Genomic DNA, 17,512 nt, shown 5'->3' with positions numbered 1-17,512 from the left:
CAAGAACATCCTGTGTATTCAAGGTGTTTCAAAATGGTTGACTTTCTCTTATATATATAACGGCCAGAGTCGTGATAAAATTCTAGATTAAAATGAAACAAAACAGTGTTTAGGGACAAAAACTGTATAATTACAAAACTATTAAATATACAAAACAACAAACGTTAATGTCCAGCCACCAGCCCCCCATATTCCGTACACAAAGCCTGTAAAAAAATTATGAATTCTTGAAATGTAAATGCAAATAACATGTACAATAATTCACAGTAGCACCTTTATCAGAAACCTTTAATTCCCTTTGTCACTCAAGTAGATTTGACAAATATATTTTATTGCAGAGATTATAAGATTATTCACTTCAAAATAAATCCAAATCGATATTTAATTCCCATTCCATTGTAATTTTCTCATTTTACATGTTTATTATTTTTATTTTTATCTATTTTGTGTTTGGTATATGTAAATACAATAAAATAGTGCAAGAATAATGTATAAAACAAAAACGTCATTGTAATAATATGGACAGGAGATTAAGGGAACTGTAACATCATCTACGGCAGATTTCGAATAATATATAGGATATAATTTAATCCGTGCATAGCTAATACCAAAAATATTTGTCGTCAATTTACACATATACTGAACAAAGTGCATCCTTGCATATATACTAATGTATAATCCTGTGCCTCCCTAGTGATTTTGACTCTTCTATCAGTTGTTGATGGACGCCGCTTAGTGCCTTTAAATAAGTTTAAAATGAATGCAAGTATGCAAGACACTTGCATTCGCATATTGTGCAAGTCCAATTGTTGCAGTGAACTTGACAATTGAACTGCAATTCTTTTTGCAGGATGTTATAAAAAAATAAATTAACTCAAGACTAATAATAAGTAGCTTCTTTTTAACACTACCAAATAGTACCTACCTTAAAATATTTAACAGTCTTGACTTTGAGCTCCAAAGTGGCGTCTTCGTCACAAATAATCAATGTATGTGCATGTTGTTGGAACGCTGACACTGTCCACATATGATTAACGCCTTCTTCGATTGCTTTGTAAAGAGCGAATGCCTTATGAGAGCCAGTTATTAGAATCATAACCTAAAGAAAAGATCGGAAACGTTTGGAACTCATCTGAGTTTTATAGAGGGTACCTCTTTGGCATCCATCACAGTGCCCACACCTACAGTAAGGGCTTGTTTAGGAACTTTGTTAATGTCATTTCCAAAGAATCTGGCATTGGCTTCCAATGTATCATGCGCCAGAGTTTTGACCCTAGTTCTGGAGACAAGGGATGAGCCTGGCTCGTTGAAAGCAATATGGCCATCGGGGCCGATACCTAAACTCCGTTTTTTTAAAGACCCAAGTGTCGATTGGTTTGTAAAGTGGTTCCTACCTCCAATGAATAAATCAATACCTCCTGCTTCTGCTATTTTTTGCTCATACTCTAAACACTCCTTGACGAGATCTGGGGCGTTTCCATTTAAAATGTGAGCATTTTTTGGATCTATGTCAATGTGTTTGAAGAAGTTATTCCACATATAATAGTGGTAACTTTCCTCATGGTTTCTCGGAAGGTTAACCTACAAAACTTTTACTGTAAATACAGGTGATTCAAAATTATGGCAAAGTATCTTCCTTATTTGGTATTACTTAACAACAGTTTATAGTTGAAAATTGTAAGGGGGTCAGAGGCATATAATTTAACTTTCCTTTTGACCATATAGGGTATTACATAAAAGTGGAGGATTTATATTTAAATACAACTTCTGTATATAATTGCATATTTAGGTTTTTTCATTTTTATTATTTATTTTAAATCCATTGTAGGTACTTATGCGTAAATGTTAAAAATTATAAACTTGTTAAATTGAAAAAAGTCATTCCAGTAAACCTGTTTTGAGTGCAATGATTTTTATCTACTTCCATAAATATTGAACTAATGATGATAATATTCATATCGCAATACTTATGTACCATTTATTTGCCAGGTACATACAGTTTATCATTTCAGAACCGGCGCCGGCGTGGCAAATCATTTAGATGAATACGCACAGAAATTAAAAAATAATTAAGAGAATATTTACTTAGTTAGCTACACTAGGGACTCAAGTGACTCAAATGATGACAGGCATTAAGTTCTATTATATAGAGTTTAATATGTCATCAGAGAGATATTTCAGGGGGCGACAGTCTTGTGCAAAATAATAAAAAAATGTTAGTACACCCATCGCCAAAAAATTGACTATTTTTGATATACAGGGAGGCAAAATTTCACATTTGTTCTCATATTTCGTAATGAAACTAGTATTGAATATTACTTACATATTCATCCATATTAAAGGTTATAACATATTTAAATGAAATTTTTCCAGCCTTATGATACTCTATCAATTTCTGATACATTCCATAAGGGGTACCTCCTGGAAAAAAAAGGAAATATGTGTTTTAATAATTAATAGTTGCACGATCATTATGTCTTCCCTCACAACTTTATTTGAAAAAATGAATACAATATATTACAGGACTATTTCATCAGAGATGGGTAGAGAGAAATAAAAATTACATAGCCTGCTGCCAGTTACCCCCGTGTGACTAAAAAAATAAATCAGTAACAGAAGCAAATCTTATGTAACAGGAATTCTCCAGTTCCAAATTTAAACATTTTTACTGTACAATTTTAGGATATGTCATTTTTAAGCAAAAAGCGCTACAGCAGAAGAAATTATAATTTATTTTAATTCCTAAAATTTCTGATTAGCAGCTTCCTTTCAAAAAATTTATTCACTTCAATTTAAATGTTCACATTATTTTTGGATCAAATCTGTCTATAAATGACCTAGAAATTAGCTGTACAGATGTATTAACATTTCATTAATATAAAGCTTTCGCTCCCCCTTGACCTACTTAGTTCTTACTATAGCTAACAGATAACTAATCCTACTCTGCCAGAATTTGTTCAGTTATGCAAAATAGCATTACCCCCTTTTTAGACTACCAAATTAAATAGGAATATCCTTTCAAATAGCTCCCAAAATACTTCTCTTAATTAAAAATGTTAATTTCTACCACCAATAATTTGAAACAATTGCTTACCTGTAGGTAATCCTAAGACAAAATATTTATTAGGCCCTAGCTCAGCCTCAATAATTTGTTTCATTACATATTTTGCTGCCCACTCAGCTACACATGTGGAATCATTCAAAATTACCAGCCTCATATTGTCTGTGCACACAGGTTTGCACTTTTTGTGATGCAGCAAGCAGAAGATTGAAGTCCGCCCCACTATCAAAATTCTGTGTGAGTGTTTGAAATAATGTTCATTTCAAAACCTAACCGGCTGTTTTATACCTTCCATTTTTGGTAGGTTTATTGACCCAAATTTCTGTAAGTGGAAATAAATCTCAAAAATTATTGGCTGATAAGTGAGATAAGGTTACCCACTGAAATCTACAGGTAATCTTGTGGTAACTACTAATTTTAAATAGTTAAATATGTTATTTGTCCTACTCTTATCGATGATAACAGCCAAAAGATTGTAGAAACTTTCAACATGGTTATCTTGTTTTCCATTTAATATTGCTCATTGTTCCAACTATGTTAAATAATAATTTGATAAGATAATAAAACAAAGAATTAAAGTAAATTGGAAGGTAAACCAAAGAAACAATAATGACGTTAACATTAAAAAATAAAATAAAATAAATAAAAACAGAGCCCAGAATGTTGGGTGATACGATAGTCGTTTATCACGAGCATACGGAACATCACCTTCTTCTCACTCCAACCTGTTAACCCTCATTGAATAAATACATATCTCATTACCTTTAATGTGTCTGGCAATGAGGACTTCCAGAAGCATACACCCTGTATATATAAAAAATTATAAAGAACATTTGATGTCGCATGGGACATAATAGAAATAGAATGTGCCCTGTTAATTGTTTGGTACAGGAGAGCTACAGCGTAGTCTGTTTACATGACATATTAAAATCAGAATAAACATAAGGTGAAACGTTAGCATCGTTAATTTTAAATACATAGTGTACGTGCCCCCAACTGTCATCTTGTTACTGTCAGTTCAGCCATTGCTAATTTCGGTTGTGTTGTCATCTGTCAGTGGTATCGTATTATGATTGTCTTGTCTACAGTTCGTTACCTCAAATATTTTACATGAAATGTTTTATTTAAAATAATTGCATAATTTCTATGTTTTTACCGTGCGTAAACATAGCGGACGACTCAGAGTAGTTCCTCGATTTAAGGTGATCAATACTGATTAGTGTAAATAACGATCTTGCCTAAAAAGGGCAAAATTAAAAGTGCCCTTCTTCACGAAACCTAACCTCACAACTCACAGCGTTTATCCACCAAAAAGGGGCCGGTTGCTTCACATTTAATATTTAATGGCCGGAAAGAGGAGTGCAACTTCTGATTTAAATCATGACAATTGGAACCAAGAAGAAGAACCTGAAGAACGAGGAGCCTTCCAAGTGGCTTCTGACGATATCTTAAAAAATAGAATTATAAAAACTGCAAGACGAAGGAACCCCATTAGAGTGAGTTTCAATTTGTGCCATTTTGTTAAAATTGCTTATTTTGAATTTCCACAGGAAGACAATGAAACAAAGAGTGCTTTTGTTGGTTTTACTGGGTTTTCAAATAAGCCAGCTAGTGCTGACTTTTCATTTCTCAAAGGTATTTCTAAAACTGATAGTGCACCTAAAACAAACGGAATTGATAATCAAAGCCCACTGAAGTCAGGTGGTAGCCCTAATTTGTTCTCTCAAAAAAGTAGTACCAACATATTTGGAGCTACAGCAGTGACAAGTACTAACGTCAGCACAAACATATTCACTTCAAACTCTACAACTAGTACAAACAATACAATAGTTCCTAGTTCTGCCATTGGCCCTACTAAATCTGAGAGATATTATTCAAAGCTGAAAGGTTTGAATGAAACTGTTTCTAAATGGATCACAAAGAAAGTTGAAGAGAATCCATTAATAAGTTTACAACCTATTTTTAAAGATTATGAGAAATATTTGGCAGAAATTGATAAGGAGCAGGATGCTAGTGGATCAGAAGAATTGCCTGTCCCTATACTTTCAAAAACAACTCCAACCAAGATTCCAACTTTTAATTTCATTCCATATAATACAAAAGCTTTTCCAGGTATGTGACAGTTTTGAACATACTATCTGTTATTAGGGTAATTTAATGACAATTTCTTCATAACGTTGTAGACAGCAGTACCTTAGAAAAAAGTCCAGAAAAGAAAGATGAACCAGTGCCAACATTTAAGTGGGGAGGTGCTGTCCCTGCATTCAGTCCACCCACTTTTAAGTTTGGAGCTGCAGCAAATGCAGGAAACACTACAAAGTCATTTGGTTCATTAGGTAATGTACAAATTGTAGTTTAAAAGCAAACTTAGCAGAATCAGAACCACCTTTAAGAGTAGCATTTCTATTATTAAGTGTAATAAATGAAAATCATTTTACAGCACTGCTGTTGTGAAGGTCTTCAAGTTCATACAAAGCATCTTTTTTAGTATATTTATCATTTTGTTCATTTGATTTCAAAAGTTACAAATTTTATAAAATGAAATAAAAGTTGCTGTAAATTTTTGGAAATTTTCATAATTATCTTCAAAGTTCTGTTTGCAGGTACATCATCAGAGGGTTTATCAACACCATCATTTTCTTTCACTAGCAGCCAAACCTCTACTACTGGTAGTCTAACATTTCCCAGTGGACCTGAGATTAGTTTTGGTTCTGCACCTAAATCTGAAGGTAGTACGCTCTTCCAATTTGTACTAAGACGGCCGTTTCGAAAACATTACACGAAATAATAAAACTAAAACTTATTCCTTATGCTATTAAGAAAACTGAATATTGAATGATATTGTTCACAATCACATAATAGTGAACCTATCTGTGGTTAAAGACATAAACAGCTCTCTTAATCTTATCAGCATGTCAATAATTTGGCTCTAAGGGAAAAATAACATAAAATGCTCGTATAATATATGAAAAAGTAATTATAAAAAAAAACTACAAGCATGTCTTTGATAAATTCATTTCTGATCTATGTAGCATATGAGTTAATCAACTGCATTGTTTACCATTTACCACCTATTATGAGGTTTTCCAATGGTGAAACATAATTAATAACGTTAAGTGTGTGGTTAGTTCTGGAATATTTTTTTAAATAAAATAGAGAAACCAAAAGAAGAAAGTGGCAGTAAAGAGGACGATGACGAGCCGCCTAAAGTGGAAGTCACACAAGTTGTTGAAAGTGACTATTTATATATGGCAAAATGTAAAGTCTTTGTGAAAAAAGGGGAAAGCTATGGAGATAGAGGTGTAGGAAATCTCTATTTAAAACCAATCGTAAACAGTGAAAAAGTTCAAGTAAGTCTTTGTTAAGTTAGTTTATAGTTCATTAATAATTTCTTTTCTCAGTTAATAGTCAGAGCCAATACAAATCTGGGGAACCTCCTTCTAAATTTTATACTCTCAGAGAGCATACCAATAAAACGATTAGGTAAAAAAGACGTTATGTTGGTGGCCATTCCAACACCTGACGCCAAGCCGCCTCCAACACCGCTTCTTCTCAGGGTAAAATCTCCAGAAGAAGCTGACAGTTTACTAGGAGCATTAGAAAAATATAAAAAATAGCTGCTTGTTTTTTATGCTCAATAAACGGTTTTATAAAGCTGGAATTGAACTGTTTTTTTTTCGTTACTCGGATCGTGCCCTTTTACAAAATATTTATTTAAAAAAAAATGTTGCATGTCGATATAAATGCCAAGTAGGAAATAAAATAGCAAAATAAGTAACATATATATAATGTAATCTATTTTGTACTTTTTGGCCCGTATTCTCCGATAGACATTTTGACAGTTCATTATTTAAGTTAATTCTTATGGGAAGTCATAAATTTTGCTTTTCCATCAGAATAACATGCCTGTCAAAATAATTTTGTGATAGCGATGCTGTTTTTACAGAAAAGTAAAATTTAAACCAACTGAAATATTAAACGCCAAATTGGCTATATTGGGGAATACGGGCATTTATAGTGAAAAGAGATAGTATAGTTTAGAATACACTGTTTACAGAAGATGTGGAAGAATCTAAAAATATATCTCCGATAATCCGGCACACGAAATATTGCACAAGACTTGCATCAAGCCTCAAAACTTCTTGAGATAGAGCATCAACATGCCTAGCAATATAACCAGAGTTTTAAATATCCGAACGACGCTGACATTCGAAGAATCTCATTCCTAATTACCTTAAGAAACCCGATTTTAAAATTAAAATAATTGCAATTCGTTTGAGATTAAAATGACTGAACGAAAGAAATAACATATGTAACAACATAAACATAGACGACAATGACTAATTGGAATGCACTGTTGGACTCTAAATTAAAACTTTTTGGTTATACGAACAGTTTGACATCAAAGATAACTAGAAACGTGATTTTTTAGACATCTGATGCATGAGACTCTGGTTTGATTTGCAATGTAATCGATAAAATATCTAACATACAAAAATATGGTCGAAATCAAATGAAAAATACAAGGAAGAAATGGTGGAAGGTCTAAGGAACCTTAAAAAAATAGCATTTTGTAGATTGTTGCGATCAGTTGGCTGACGTTACGATATAGGCTCTAAAAGTTTCCGAGCGTTTGCGGATCTATGTTTATATGAGCTTTTTATATTAATTTTAAAGTTCTATTGACTGTTAATGTTATCCTAGTAAAAACTGAAATACCCCGTAAATATAAACTATTTCAATTGTTAGTTCAACAAGTAGCATTACCTAATTATTATGTACCACAACCTAATCAAAGGGCTTCGCCTTCTCTTCCTTATTTTACCACTACTATTGCTTCTTCCTTGCGTTCTTCAATTAATTTCAATAAAATAGATGCAAAATATATACAAATTTCACACAAACTACAATAAATTAAGATTTATTCTGCGACGAACTAAGCAACTTTTTTTAAGAAAAGGTCAAGTCTTACTTATTAAAGACCCTGTAAATAACTTGTCAAGATTAATATTCATTAAACCAACTTCGATTTGGTGCATATGTACTTCTACGCTGCTCTGAAACACTTGCTGGGTGGCGGGAGTTAATTTCATTTTAATATTTTCAACGGTACCTTGTCAAAAAATATTAAGTTATTGTTTGAATTCAATTTTACATTATATTTTACCTTCTAGGATTTGCAACTCGTACCCGTTATGATCATTTTCGGCTAATTTCTTTATTTGTAACATTAAAGCCGTTAAATCGGTAATTAAATCCAATACACCTGGATTGTTACAGGGTCCTAGAATAGAATGAGGGAGTGTTATATTCAAATACTTTTTGAGGTTAAAAACGTACCTTTCTCTTCGGAACTCACTGATGTGTGTTTGGTGACGATTTCCCTGGCTTCTTCCTTGCATTTTTCCCTCAACAGTGAAGGGGTGAGCATTGCTGCTACGCTGCGATCAGGAGCTATTTCTTGGCAGAATCCCTAAAATTATAAATTAAGTTTTTCTTTTAGAAAGACACAATTCACAAATATGCTACCAACTCGAATAAATAATTTTACCACACTTATTCATACTTTTTAATGAAAAATCAAGGTTAAAAAAATTCTCTCACTTACTTGCATTTCATCCAAGTAAATTTGTAAATCAGTGTTGAGCTTCTCCAAATCAATCAAAACTGCGGCGTATTTTTGTTCAAACCCTTCTGGTAAATCCTGATCAAAAGAGTTTAGTTTTTCAGCATTGGAATTCATGGATTTTAGCAATTTTATTCTTGCTTGTTTGGCATTAAGTATTTTACCTATCAGCACCATTTTCTCCAAAAGTTTAATTGGAAAGAGGCCAATTTTGCCACCACTAACTGATGGGTACAATATGGGGCTACTGATCATTGATCCTAAATACAAATAAAAAGAAACATAAACAATTTAATTAAAGTTAAACAAATCACTACCAGATAATAATGGATCCTTGCTATATGGTAATGCTTTGTAAATCTGAGTATTAATATCTGGCTTATAAGGTGAGACTGAGAAGCCGTTACTTTTGGGTCGGAATTTGTTTTGGAAACTAGCAATACTTATGGTTTCTGGATCTTCATTTGATAGAACTTCATAATCAGGTACTGAGTGTGTGCCCAACCCTGGTCTTTCAAATGTAATTCGATATGTATTATTTGAAGGATCCACTGCATCTATGCTACCTGTATAAAGTCCATCTGATGGTTTTCTCAACCTGAAAACATATATATTGTCTTATAATTTTATATATCACCAATTATGTGGCAAATACCAATACTATATGTATATAACTAAGATACCTAGCAGTAACTTTGGTTCCAATAACTAATTGCATTGGAATTTCTGGTGGTAAATCCTTAAAACTAGCTATATCAGTGGCTTTTCTTTGTTGCAATGCTCTTATTTTTTTTCGCTTCTTTTCAAGCTCTAGTCTTTCCTCATTGAAGAAGGCCTGAGAACATCTTCGAGGCTTTCCCATCATTTTACGAATTTTTGTCCATTCAGCTCTACTTAGTTCTTGTGTTTTGAGTTCAGGAAATGATTCTTTGAGGCAAATTTGGAAATCATTTTCGCCAGAGAACAGACATCTTAATAATAAGAGGCGTTAATATAAAGAAGGGTACTACTAATAAATCAAGGTTTTTACCTGTCAATGTTGCTATAAAACCACTCATAGCATACCCATTTGTGTGCCTTAGGGAGTTTTAGTAGATTTCTCAAACGCATACCAATTTTCTGCCCAATTTTCCTGTCTGGGGAATTTAGACGAACTGGAGTTGGTGGGTTGCTGCTGCCAGTTACACCCTTCTTTGGTGATTTTATGGGACTTTCAGTCTTGAGCTTTGGACTTTTTTTGGCAGTTGTGGGCTTTATTTTTTTAGCACTTGGAACCCTGGATGTTAATTCAGGCCCCATTGTTATTAGGTTGCATAAGTGAATTTGAAAAACTTACCGGTGATGTGGTGTATTAACAATATCATCATCATAAAACAGACGATTTTTTTTCCTGATTCTGGCTGGCATGCCTCTAGCATTCAAGACCTGTGGCGGGTGAGTTGGGGTAGGCTTAGGAGGTGGAGCAGTACCTACTCTCTGAAGGCCTAGTGCAGCTGGCCCGAGCCTATTTGGGTCGTCAACATCCATAGACTTATCATCAGTTTCAGATTGATTTCCTTCTTCCTCATCCATTACCTCCTCTTTAACAGTTACTTGGTTCTCATGTGCCATTCTGTTGTATTACAACTGCACCGATTCTACAACAAGAAATTCAATATAAATAACCTTAATTGATGAGGGAATTCCCATATATTGTTTTGTTGCAGCTTGTGACATATGTGAGCGTACCATGTTTATTTGAATCCACTCTAGAGTTGAGTTCTCCTGTGAGAAGCAAGTGGATAAACTGAACAAGCTCAATACAAAAATTTGAATTTGGCAACACCATTTTCAAATTTAAATATAGAAGAATGGAGAAAGACAAAAGCTATTTAAATGGTAGAAAAACGAGGCGTGGCCATGCAAGCACTTTGTGCCATTTTCTCTTAAGTAAATTCTAAATTTTTACCTGATTTTAAAACGGACAAAACAGTTTTAAACAATTAATTTACAAATATTTACTTCACTTTCGAGTTTATTTGATTCGGTCCGCCATGTTAACGTAGATTGAGGGGATTCTGGGTAATTGGTACGCATGCTCAGTACGGGAATCGCAATATTTTTCGAAAATTTTAGCCCGAATTAAACTAAATTACAGCACTCTTTATAAATAATATTGCTATTTTATTAATTTTGGTCGTTATTTAATAACTTTTGGTGTCAAAAAGGCTTAAACAAATCTCATATTATAGCATTTATTTGCTTTTGCGCGGCTCCGCGTGGTTTCGTCACTAGGCGGCATTTCAAAACCCCTGGCAGCGTTGCCAACAAGTCAATTTTTTCTCCAGTACTTTGTAATCGAAGGAAAAACTCAAAATCCAGAATTTTATTTTATATCGATGATAAAACAACTAGGTGACCTAATTCGATATTTACAGTTGATACATGGATTTAACGAATATCGAAAGTGTTTAGAATAGTTATGTAAAATACGAAATGGCTGTATCAACAGGTGAGGTTTGCTGTTGTAAATTTCTGTTTTCTGCATCACGTTCCGGTTATTTTGTCCCCAAATTTTTATTTTAACTGTCGATTGTGTCAAGAAATATGTTTTAAACATCAATTAATTATTATCTGAAACACCCGCTTTCCATTTTGTATTTCAAATAGAAATTAAAAAGGCATTTGGTATTTTGACATTATTGCTAACTATTTTGGTGCTATTGGAAAAGTCATTTGGTAGTTTCAATTCAAATATTTTTTAAAACCATTTTTCGTGTCTTTATAATGGATTACACACGTTTTGAATAGTATATTCATGTGACAACGTTGTTCATTATTTTCTTTTGATTTCGTGCAGCGACGTCGGATGTTCAGCGGCAAGTCAAATCGATTTAAATTTGAAATCGGGAAACCAAAGATGAGACCCCAATCAAGAAGAAAGAGTAAAAATACTGTGAACGATTATTTATCCATCGCAAGATAAAATTATATCCTTAACATGCAGTATCATGAAAATAAAGTAACGCAATTATTGTTTCTATATGCGTTGTCATTTGCCAATATTGTCAACGCTATAATCTCCACTTTCTATAGGCAACCAGTAAAATCTCACAAATCGGCATCCACCTTCTCGTTTGGCGGCAATTTTAAATATCTTCTACAACGAAGTTGTTGATAGGATATGTGTTTTAAGTTTATTCAGAAGTATTCTTAGTAAAAATAGTGAAAAGAATTTGATATAGTTATAAGTCTAGATAAATATCAAATGAATATCTTGATATTGCAAGATCTTGTACAAGGTTAAACCGCTTCTTTAAGTGCCTACGACCTAACGCTTGATCGAATCACCGAAGGTGAAAGTAACTATGATACAAGCAAGACACAGTTAAATATGTTTCCTTGAAGAGTTATTAAAAGTGTATAGTTCCTATACAAAAAAATGGACTTTAAAGTGAATTTAATCATTAGTTTCAGTATATTTTTAGCATTTTTCTTAGATTTTTCTAATGGTGAGTTTCTCTTTTGGTGAATACAGGACAAGATAGTTAGTTTTACAGGGTCTTGGCCTAAATGACTGGTGAAACCGCTTATGGCATTCTTTCAGTTTGCATTTATTGATTATAAGACGTAAATTATTTAAATAAAACATTAAATTTCACTTATCACCATCGTTGAAATAATCAATATACCATCTCTATATATCGCCATTTTACATGTAGAAGATGTATCTATATTTTGCGTTTCGGACAAGGGGATTCGGGGACCGTGAGAAATAGATGTTCGGTCAATTGGAGGCAAATTTACAGGGTTTAGCGATGGACAATATGCAATTTTAATATCTTATAAATTTCAATTAGCAATAATATCCAAGAAAAAGCAAATTTGTTAATTTTCATAACATTTCCATAATATGTCGGAAACCTTTTTGAAGATTTTATTATTTACAATAGATATTTACATTTTGTAGACTATAAATCATCAATTTAGGCTTAAAATTATTCATCGTCACGATTTACTTTACATGAACCAATCGAAATGGTATGGATTTGATTATTTACTGCATCATTTTTCTTTTACATACAAAGTTTAACATATCACCATGAAGAGATTTCACAGGCCAATAGTATTCTACAAAATAATAATAAAAAATTAGTAGACCTACGGCCACAAATGTACTATTGTAAATATACAGGGTGAAAAATGTTTACATTATTCCTCACATTTTGCCTTAAGTAGGATGTTATGTTTTTTGGGTCATGTACTACGTTATGCTTTACATCTTTTTATGGAATACCTTGTGTTCATTCTAATAACAAATTTAAATGCCTTCTTCAATTTTTTAGTATTTTGGTCATTTGCAGTATTTTCATATTTTTTACTGTTTTCGTAGAAATTGCAAAAATATCTATCAATGCAAATTAAAAATGTTAAAGAAGTGAGGACAAAAATAATCATCCGGCTCAGTTATGAATTGTCTAATACAATTCGCAACATTTAATGTATTTCTTAGAATAAAAATAAATCGAAAAGAAAACCAAATTACAAAAACTGTTGACAATGGTTGAGAAAAATGTGAAACTTTGCTACCCTGTCTGTTGAAAACGGTGCGTCATTGACCATGGGTCTATTAGCATTTTTTTAATCATTTTGCAGACTACTACAGCCCACTAAAATGTCTCCATGAAAATATTATCATTTACTGTCTTTAGAATGATATTTTACTGCAGCTATAATGAATGAAAAAAATCTATAGATCGTAGCTATTTTGCTTGTGCCATACAGAAATTGCAAACACATCTGATTTCCATGTTAAATCTAGTTTTTGTGGAAATTACATAGGCAAATAATAATAATCATTATAATAACACTACATGAAATATTCATAAATTTTCAAGCCAAAGTTAAAGCATTTTCAAAGAGTTTTTGTCTTCAGTAGGTTTTTTTAGTTGCTCCCTCTCTAGGTGGCTCCATAAGCTGGAAAGTCTTTTGTATACTTTTATTTCAAAGTTTTATTCGTTAAACTGTCTTTGATGGTCTTAATATTATTTTAAAAAAATTAAGGGAAACAATATATATAAATTGAGCCATTTTTGGTAACTCGATTTTTCTCCAATTTTTATTTACATATATTCTAACCGGCATGCTAAGAAGTAAAAATTTTCTGCCAGTCTTAATTCTTACAGTTTTTAAAATAGCAATAAAATCACCTAGCATTTAAGATACTCTGTTTCTATATACGCAATGAACTTTCAGGACTTCAAAGATGTTTTATGTGCCGATCAAGAGGTGAATTAGGAAGCTGCAAGGATCAATTCGTGGTAAATCTAACTCTAGTGGAGAATAAACAAGAAATCGGCGTGGAAACTGTTCCCTGTGCCTCTGGGTGGTGCGGTAAAATTGTGGAAAGCGAAAATGCTCTGAAAGAAGGTTAATTTGTTAGATTTTTACCTCACAACTGACCTTAATCTGCCTTTTATTGTAGAATATGGCGTGGCCACTCAGAGGATTTGCCTCCAAAGGGGCCCTTCAGACAGCGAGGACCGTTGCGCGTACACCAAATGGAACTACAAAAAAGTACTTATGTGCTTCTGTAAGGGTGATTTGTGCAATAGTTCTATAAGTTTAAATGCGAATTACGTATTACTTTTCTCAATGTTATTGACAAGTATGATTGCAAATATTTATTAAACAAATTATTTACACAATATATTATAATGTACTTCTTATTCTATTATTGACAACAAATTAGAAAGACATATGTTTTGTTTTTATTTGACTTTGTTAATCTGCGTATCTAGATCTGTCCGTTTCTGAAGCTTAACGATGAGGATCTCTGTAACTGTAAGAAATATGAGATCGGGTCAATTGGGGCAAAGTAGCGCAATTTGGAGTTGCTATTCCGCTTCAAAATTGCTGAGAGGAAATTGCTGATCCAGAAAAAGCATTAGTTTGCTAAAATCTATACCAAGGTGAGGGAGCCCTCAAAGAACCTAATCTATGAGGAGGAAGGCCGTTGTCGATCCTTTTTTGCTTATTGAACAACAGGATTCTTACATGGGGGATTTCCCCAAAGAACAGTTCTTTCCTATAAAGATATGCGGCTATTCGTTTTGCTGCTCCGCCAGTTCGCAGAAATGGGTCGGGATAAGCTAAAATAAAATCGATATATCACATTAAAAACAATAATAAAAATGCATATAACAGACGTACATAAACCATCACTGAAATCCGGTGTTATGTGACCCTCAAAGGTGTTGCCAAAGGTGTGATGAAATACCGATGTTACGTCATTGAAATTAATATGGTTGGAGATCTTTACGTTGCTGTGGAACTCATCTGCTCTTGTGATGAACGACCTTGCGGGTGGTAGAAACTGCACGCTCTGGTAAAACTGCGCTGGAAAGCTTTGGACGCAGCAGAAGCACCAAGAGAAGATTACTAAGCATTTGATCTAAATCGAAATTCGTGGTAATATCATGTTGTGTAAAATTATGTGAACAACTGAAACAATGGTAGGTATATATAGAAAATCCTCTCTAGTATGATGATATTTCAAATTCGCATGCAGTTACATCTTACATGTCTTGTAAACTATAACTGATTACGTAAGTTTGCCAATTTAATATTTTTCTTCATAAGCAATCCTTTCACTACTTTGCTGCGGGATAATGATCGTGAAGAGTCTTCAGTTAGGCGCAAACAAAAGTCTTACTTAGATCAATAGTGTATGCCATTCCACTTCAAATGAAACTGGTTTTTGCAATTGGGTCTAGTTAGATTAAATGGGTCACAGTTTTAGGTTAAATTATTGCCAAATGTAAAAGTGGCTAGGACAACAAAAAGACGATGTCAGCTATTAATTAAAATGCCACAATTCGGTGTCGCAGGGAACTTTCGCTGGTTTTAGGGAACAGTAACGGTTTATATCTTTTCGATAGGTGCGGCGTATTCTCCAGATTTGACCCCCTTTGACTTCCAGTTGTTCATATTACCGCAGTTTCATCTAAAAAATCGGTAGTTCTGTAAAGTTGAATATGTTCGAAAATTGCTAGATAATTATTTTGCTTCGAAACCCCTAAGGTCCTACTGCAACGGCATAGATTATTTACGCGACAAGTGGCAAAAGACTATAGATGATAATGGAGATTATTTTGATTTTTAACATTTCCATTAAGTGGGGTTTTAATGAATCTTAATTTCACCAACAAAATGGTCATTTTCTATTTGTACGCGTATTAAATACTATTTGAAATTGTTAATTTCTTAGGAATTTTTAGTAATACGCAGAAGTTGATACAATAAGTACCCAAGACGGATTTCTGCAAGGAATTTTGCAATTTTTATTACGTTTTCGTAAGCCCTACAAATTTTAGATATACATTATTTTTCGCAGCAAATAAATGTTCTATTCAATTACTGGAAATAGTCCAGTAACTGACTTTCATTTGATTCAAGGCACGTAGCCCCAAACCTAAAAAAATGTGTGATAATTACTGAGGAGCTAATTTTCAAAGAAGTCAAATTGGAAAAGTCTAAATAATCTCGGAAACTGAATTAGCAGAAAAATTCGACAATAAAAGATTCTACATTTTTCGACCTGTATATTGATAAGCTGATAAAATGTTATAAAAAAGGGGATAAAAGCAATGTTAAGAGCGGAAGGTACGAGGTTCACAGGTTAGTTCAGTTAAATTTAATTTAAGTATGAGAGACGTTTTTCCTTCCAAGTTTAAGCAGCCACAAGTTGTTGCAATAAACTAAATAATCCGTTTATCACTGAAAATGCACTTAGAAAACGTTTTAAAGTTCAATTCCGAAGTAGAATTTAAAATATTTCGGAAACATTATCGAAAAACCCTAAATTATTTTAAAAAATCAATATTTAATAACTTCAAGGCTTTCGAAAGGCTTACGGATCGGTGTGGACTAGATTATGCAATTATTGCGATTAAATGGTTTTGGGTCAAAAGCAGCAGGAATTTGGAGACTTAAATCGCAGGTTAATTCAGATTAATTCGGATAAGTTCAGGTTAATTCGGGTTTTGAATTAATTTTGTTTTTTTGATTGATTTATTATTATTATTTTTTAGTCGCCTGATGTGTGGATGGCGTATCTATGAAAGTTTTTATCCTCTACAAAGGAAAGGTTACTTAGGGTTAGTTCAGGTAAGTATATGTGTATGTTTATTTAAGTTAACGTTTCGGTTATTTATAAAACTTCTCGTTCCTTTATTTCTGCAACAAATATTAGGCGTAACTTGTATTAAAAATTTTCTAGAAAATGATACACGGAAATCCGCGAATAGTCAAAACAATGTAACGCTTCAAGAAATGGATCAATCCAATTCGGTTAAAAAAGTATTGGAAATAAATATTTTATTGTAACAACTTACAAAAGTCCATGAGTAAACTATTCCTGATTCATGTCTAGGTACTTAATTCAATAGGCAGGAAGTCAATTGAAGGGGAAATTATTTACAAATTCGCTGAACTTACCTTCATGATTCGAGAAGAGCACTACGGTTGACCAATTATCTTCCATCCACCCTTACGAAACAAATCTTGCTGTAATGGCAATGTTGTAACTTGTAAAAAAATGTAAGTTTGCTACATATAATCGCAGCATTGGCCAATAAATCGCCGCATCGTCTATTCCGCACTGGCAAAAGTTCAGTTCTAGTCGTGAGAAAATCGAATCTTCGGAGACTGGTAATGTAAAGATGCACGTAAGGACCCACACCACTATATTTACTAGTTCTAATATGATTTTATGCGTATGTGGGATACCTTTAGGAAATGAGAGGAATTAGTGGTATTATGTTGCAGAGGACAAAAGACTCGTA

General features: G+C 33.1%; 5 protein-coding genes across 8 annotated transcripts; 2 read left to right on the top strand and 3 right to left on the bottom strand.

Moving 5' to 3' along the window:
• Positions 1–108: 108 nt before the first annotated feature.
• Oscillin (glucosamine-6-phosphate isomerase Oscillin) lies at positions 109–3,697 on the bottom strand. 3 transcript variants are annotated; one of them, XM_066281478.1, is made up of 7 exons: positions 3,336–3,697; positions 3,095–3,283; positions 2,324–2,421; positions 1,395–1,581; positions 1,153–1,337; positions 926–1,099; positions 109–739 (listed from the first exon to the last, which is right to left on the bottom strand). In XM_066281478.1, exons 2-7 carry the CDS (start codon positions 3,216–3,218, stop codon positions 668–670), a joined length of 840 nt encoding a protein of 279 aa, XP_066137575.1. In that variant the 5' UTR covers positions 3,219–3,283; positions 3,336–3,697; the 3' UTR covers positions 109–667. The 3 variants fall into 3 exon arrangements, with proteins under 3 accessions (XP_066137575.1, XP_066137573.1, XP_066137574.1); XM_066281476.1 differs by having other exon boundaries at positions 3,095–3,383; positions 3,439–3,696; XM_066281477.1 differs by having other exon boundaries at positions 3,095–3,383; positions 3,443–3,696.
• A 196-nt stretch (positions 3,698–3,893) lies between these two features.
• On the top strand, positions 3,894–6,722 carry Nup50 (nuclear pore complex protein Nup50). Its single transcript, XM_066281475.1, has 6 exons — positions 3,894–4,557; positions 4,612–5,173; positions 5,245–5,397; positions 5,665–5,790; positions 6,218–6,411; positions 6,463–6,722. The coding sequence occupies exons 1-6, from the start codon at positions 4,405–4,407 to the stop codon at positions 6,676–6,678; spliced, it is 1,404 nt and encodes a 467-aa protein (XP_066137572.1). The 5' UTR covers positions 3,894–4,404; the 3' UTR covers positions 6,679–6,722.
• Positions 6,723–6,832: 110 nt separating this feature from the next.
• LOC136338771 (protein lin-9 homolog) lies at positions 6,833–10,857 on the bottom strand. Of its 2 annotated transcripts, none has more exons than XM_066281468.1 (9): positions 10,636–10,857; positions 10,024–10,324; positions 9,718–9,963; positions 9,371–9,658; positions 9,005–9,285; positions 8,670–8,947; positions 8,402–8,534; positions 8,229–8,345; positions 6,833–8,174 (listed from the first exon to the last, which is right to left on the bottom strand). In XM_066281468.1, the coding sequence occupies exons 2-9, from the start codon at positions 10,296–10,298 to the stop codon at positions 8,023–8,025; spliced, it is 1,770 nt and encodes a 589-aa protein (XP_066137565.1). In that variant the 5' UTR covers positions 10,299–10,324; positions 10,636–10,857; the 3' UTR covers positions 6,833–8,022. The 2 variants fall into 2 exon arrangements, with proteins under 2 accessions (XP_066137565.1, XP_066137566.1); XM_066281469.1 differs by lacking the exon at positions 10,636–10,857 and adding an exon at positions 10,416–10,594.
• Positions 10,858–11,977: 1,120 nt separating this feature from the next.
• On the top strand, positions 11,978–14,357 carry LOC136338777 (UPAR/Ly6 domain-containing protein rtv-like). The gene is made up of 3 exons (XM_066281481.1): positions 11,978–12,178; positions 13,923–14,096; positions 14,152–14,357. The coding sequence occupies exons 1-3, from the start codon at positions 12,109–12,111 to the stop codon at positions 14,355–14,357; spliced, it is 450 nt and encodes a 149-aa protein (XP_066137578.1). The 5' UTR covers positions 11,978–12,108.
• LOC136338778 (uncharacterized) lies at positions 14,331–17,500 on the bottom strand. The gene is made up of 3 exons (XM_066281482.1): positions 17,166–17,500; positions 14,880–15,120; positions 14,331–14,818 (listed from the first exon to the last, which is right to left on the bottom strand). The coding sequence occupies exons 1-3, from the start codon at positions 17,169–17,171 to the stop codon at positions 14,622–14,624; spliced, it is 444 nt and encodes a 147-aa protein (XP_066137579.1). The 5' UTR covers positions 17,172–17,500; the 3' UTR covers positions 14,331–14,621.
• Between the last annotated feature and the right edge of the window lie 12 nt (positions 17,501–17,512).

The sequence above is a fragment of the Euwallacea fornicatus genome, chromosome 4 (assembly GCF_040115645.1).
Source record: "Euwallacea fornicatus isolate EFF26 chromosome 4, ASM4011564v1, whole genome shotgun sequence".
Taxonomy (NCBI): domain Eukaryota; kingdom Metazoa; phylum Arthropoda; class Insecta; order Coleoptera; family Curculionidae; genus Euwallacea; species Euwallacea fornicatus.
This window is presented reverse-complemented; position numbering and strand designations above follow the sequence as displayed.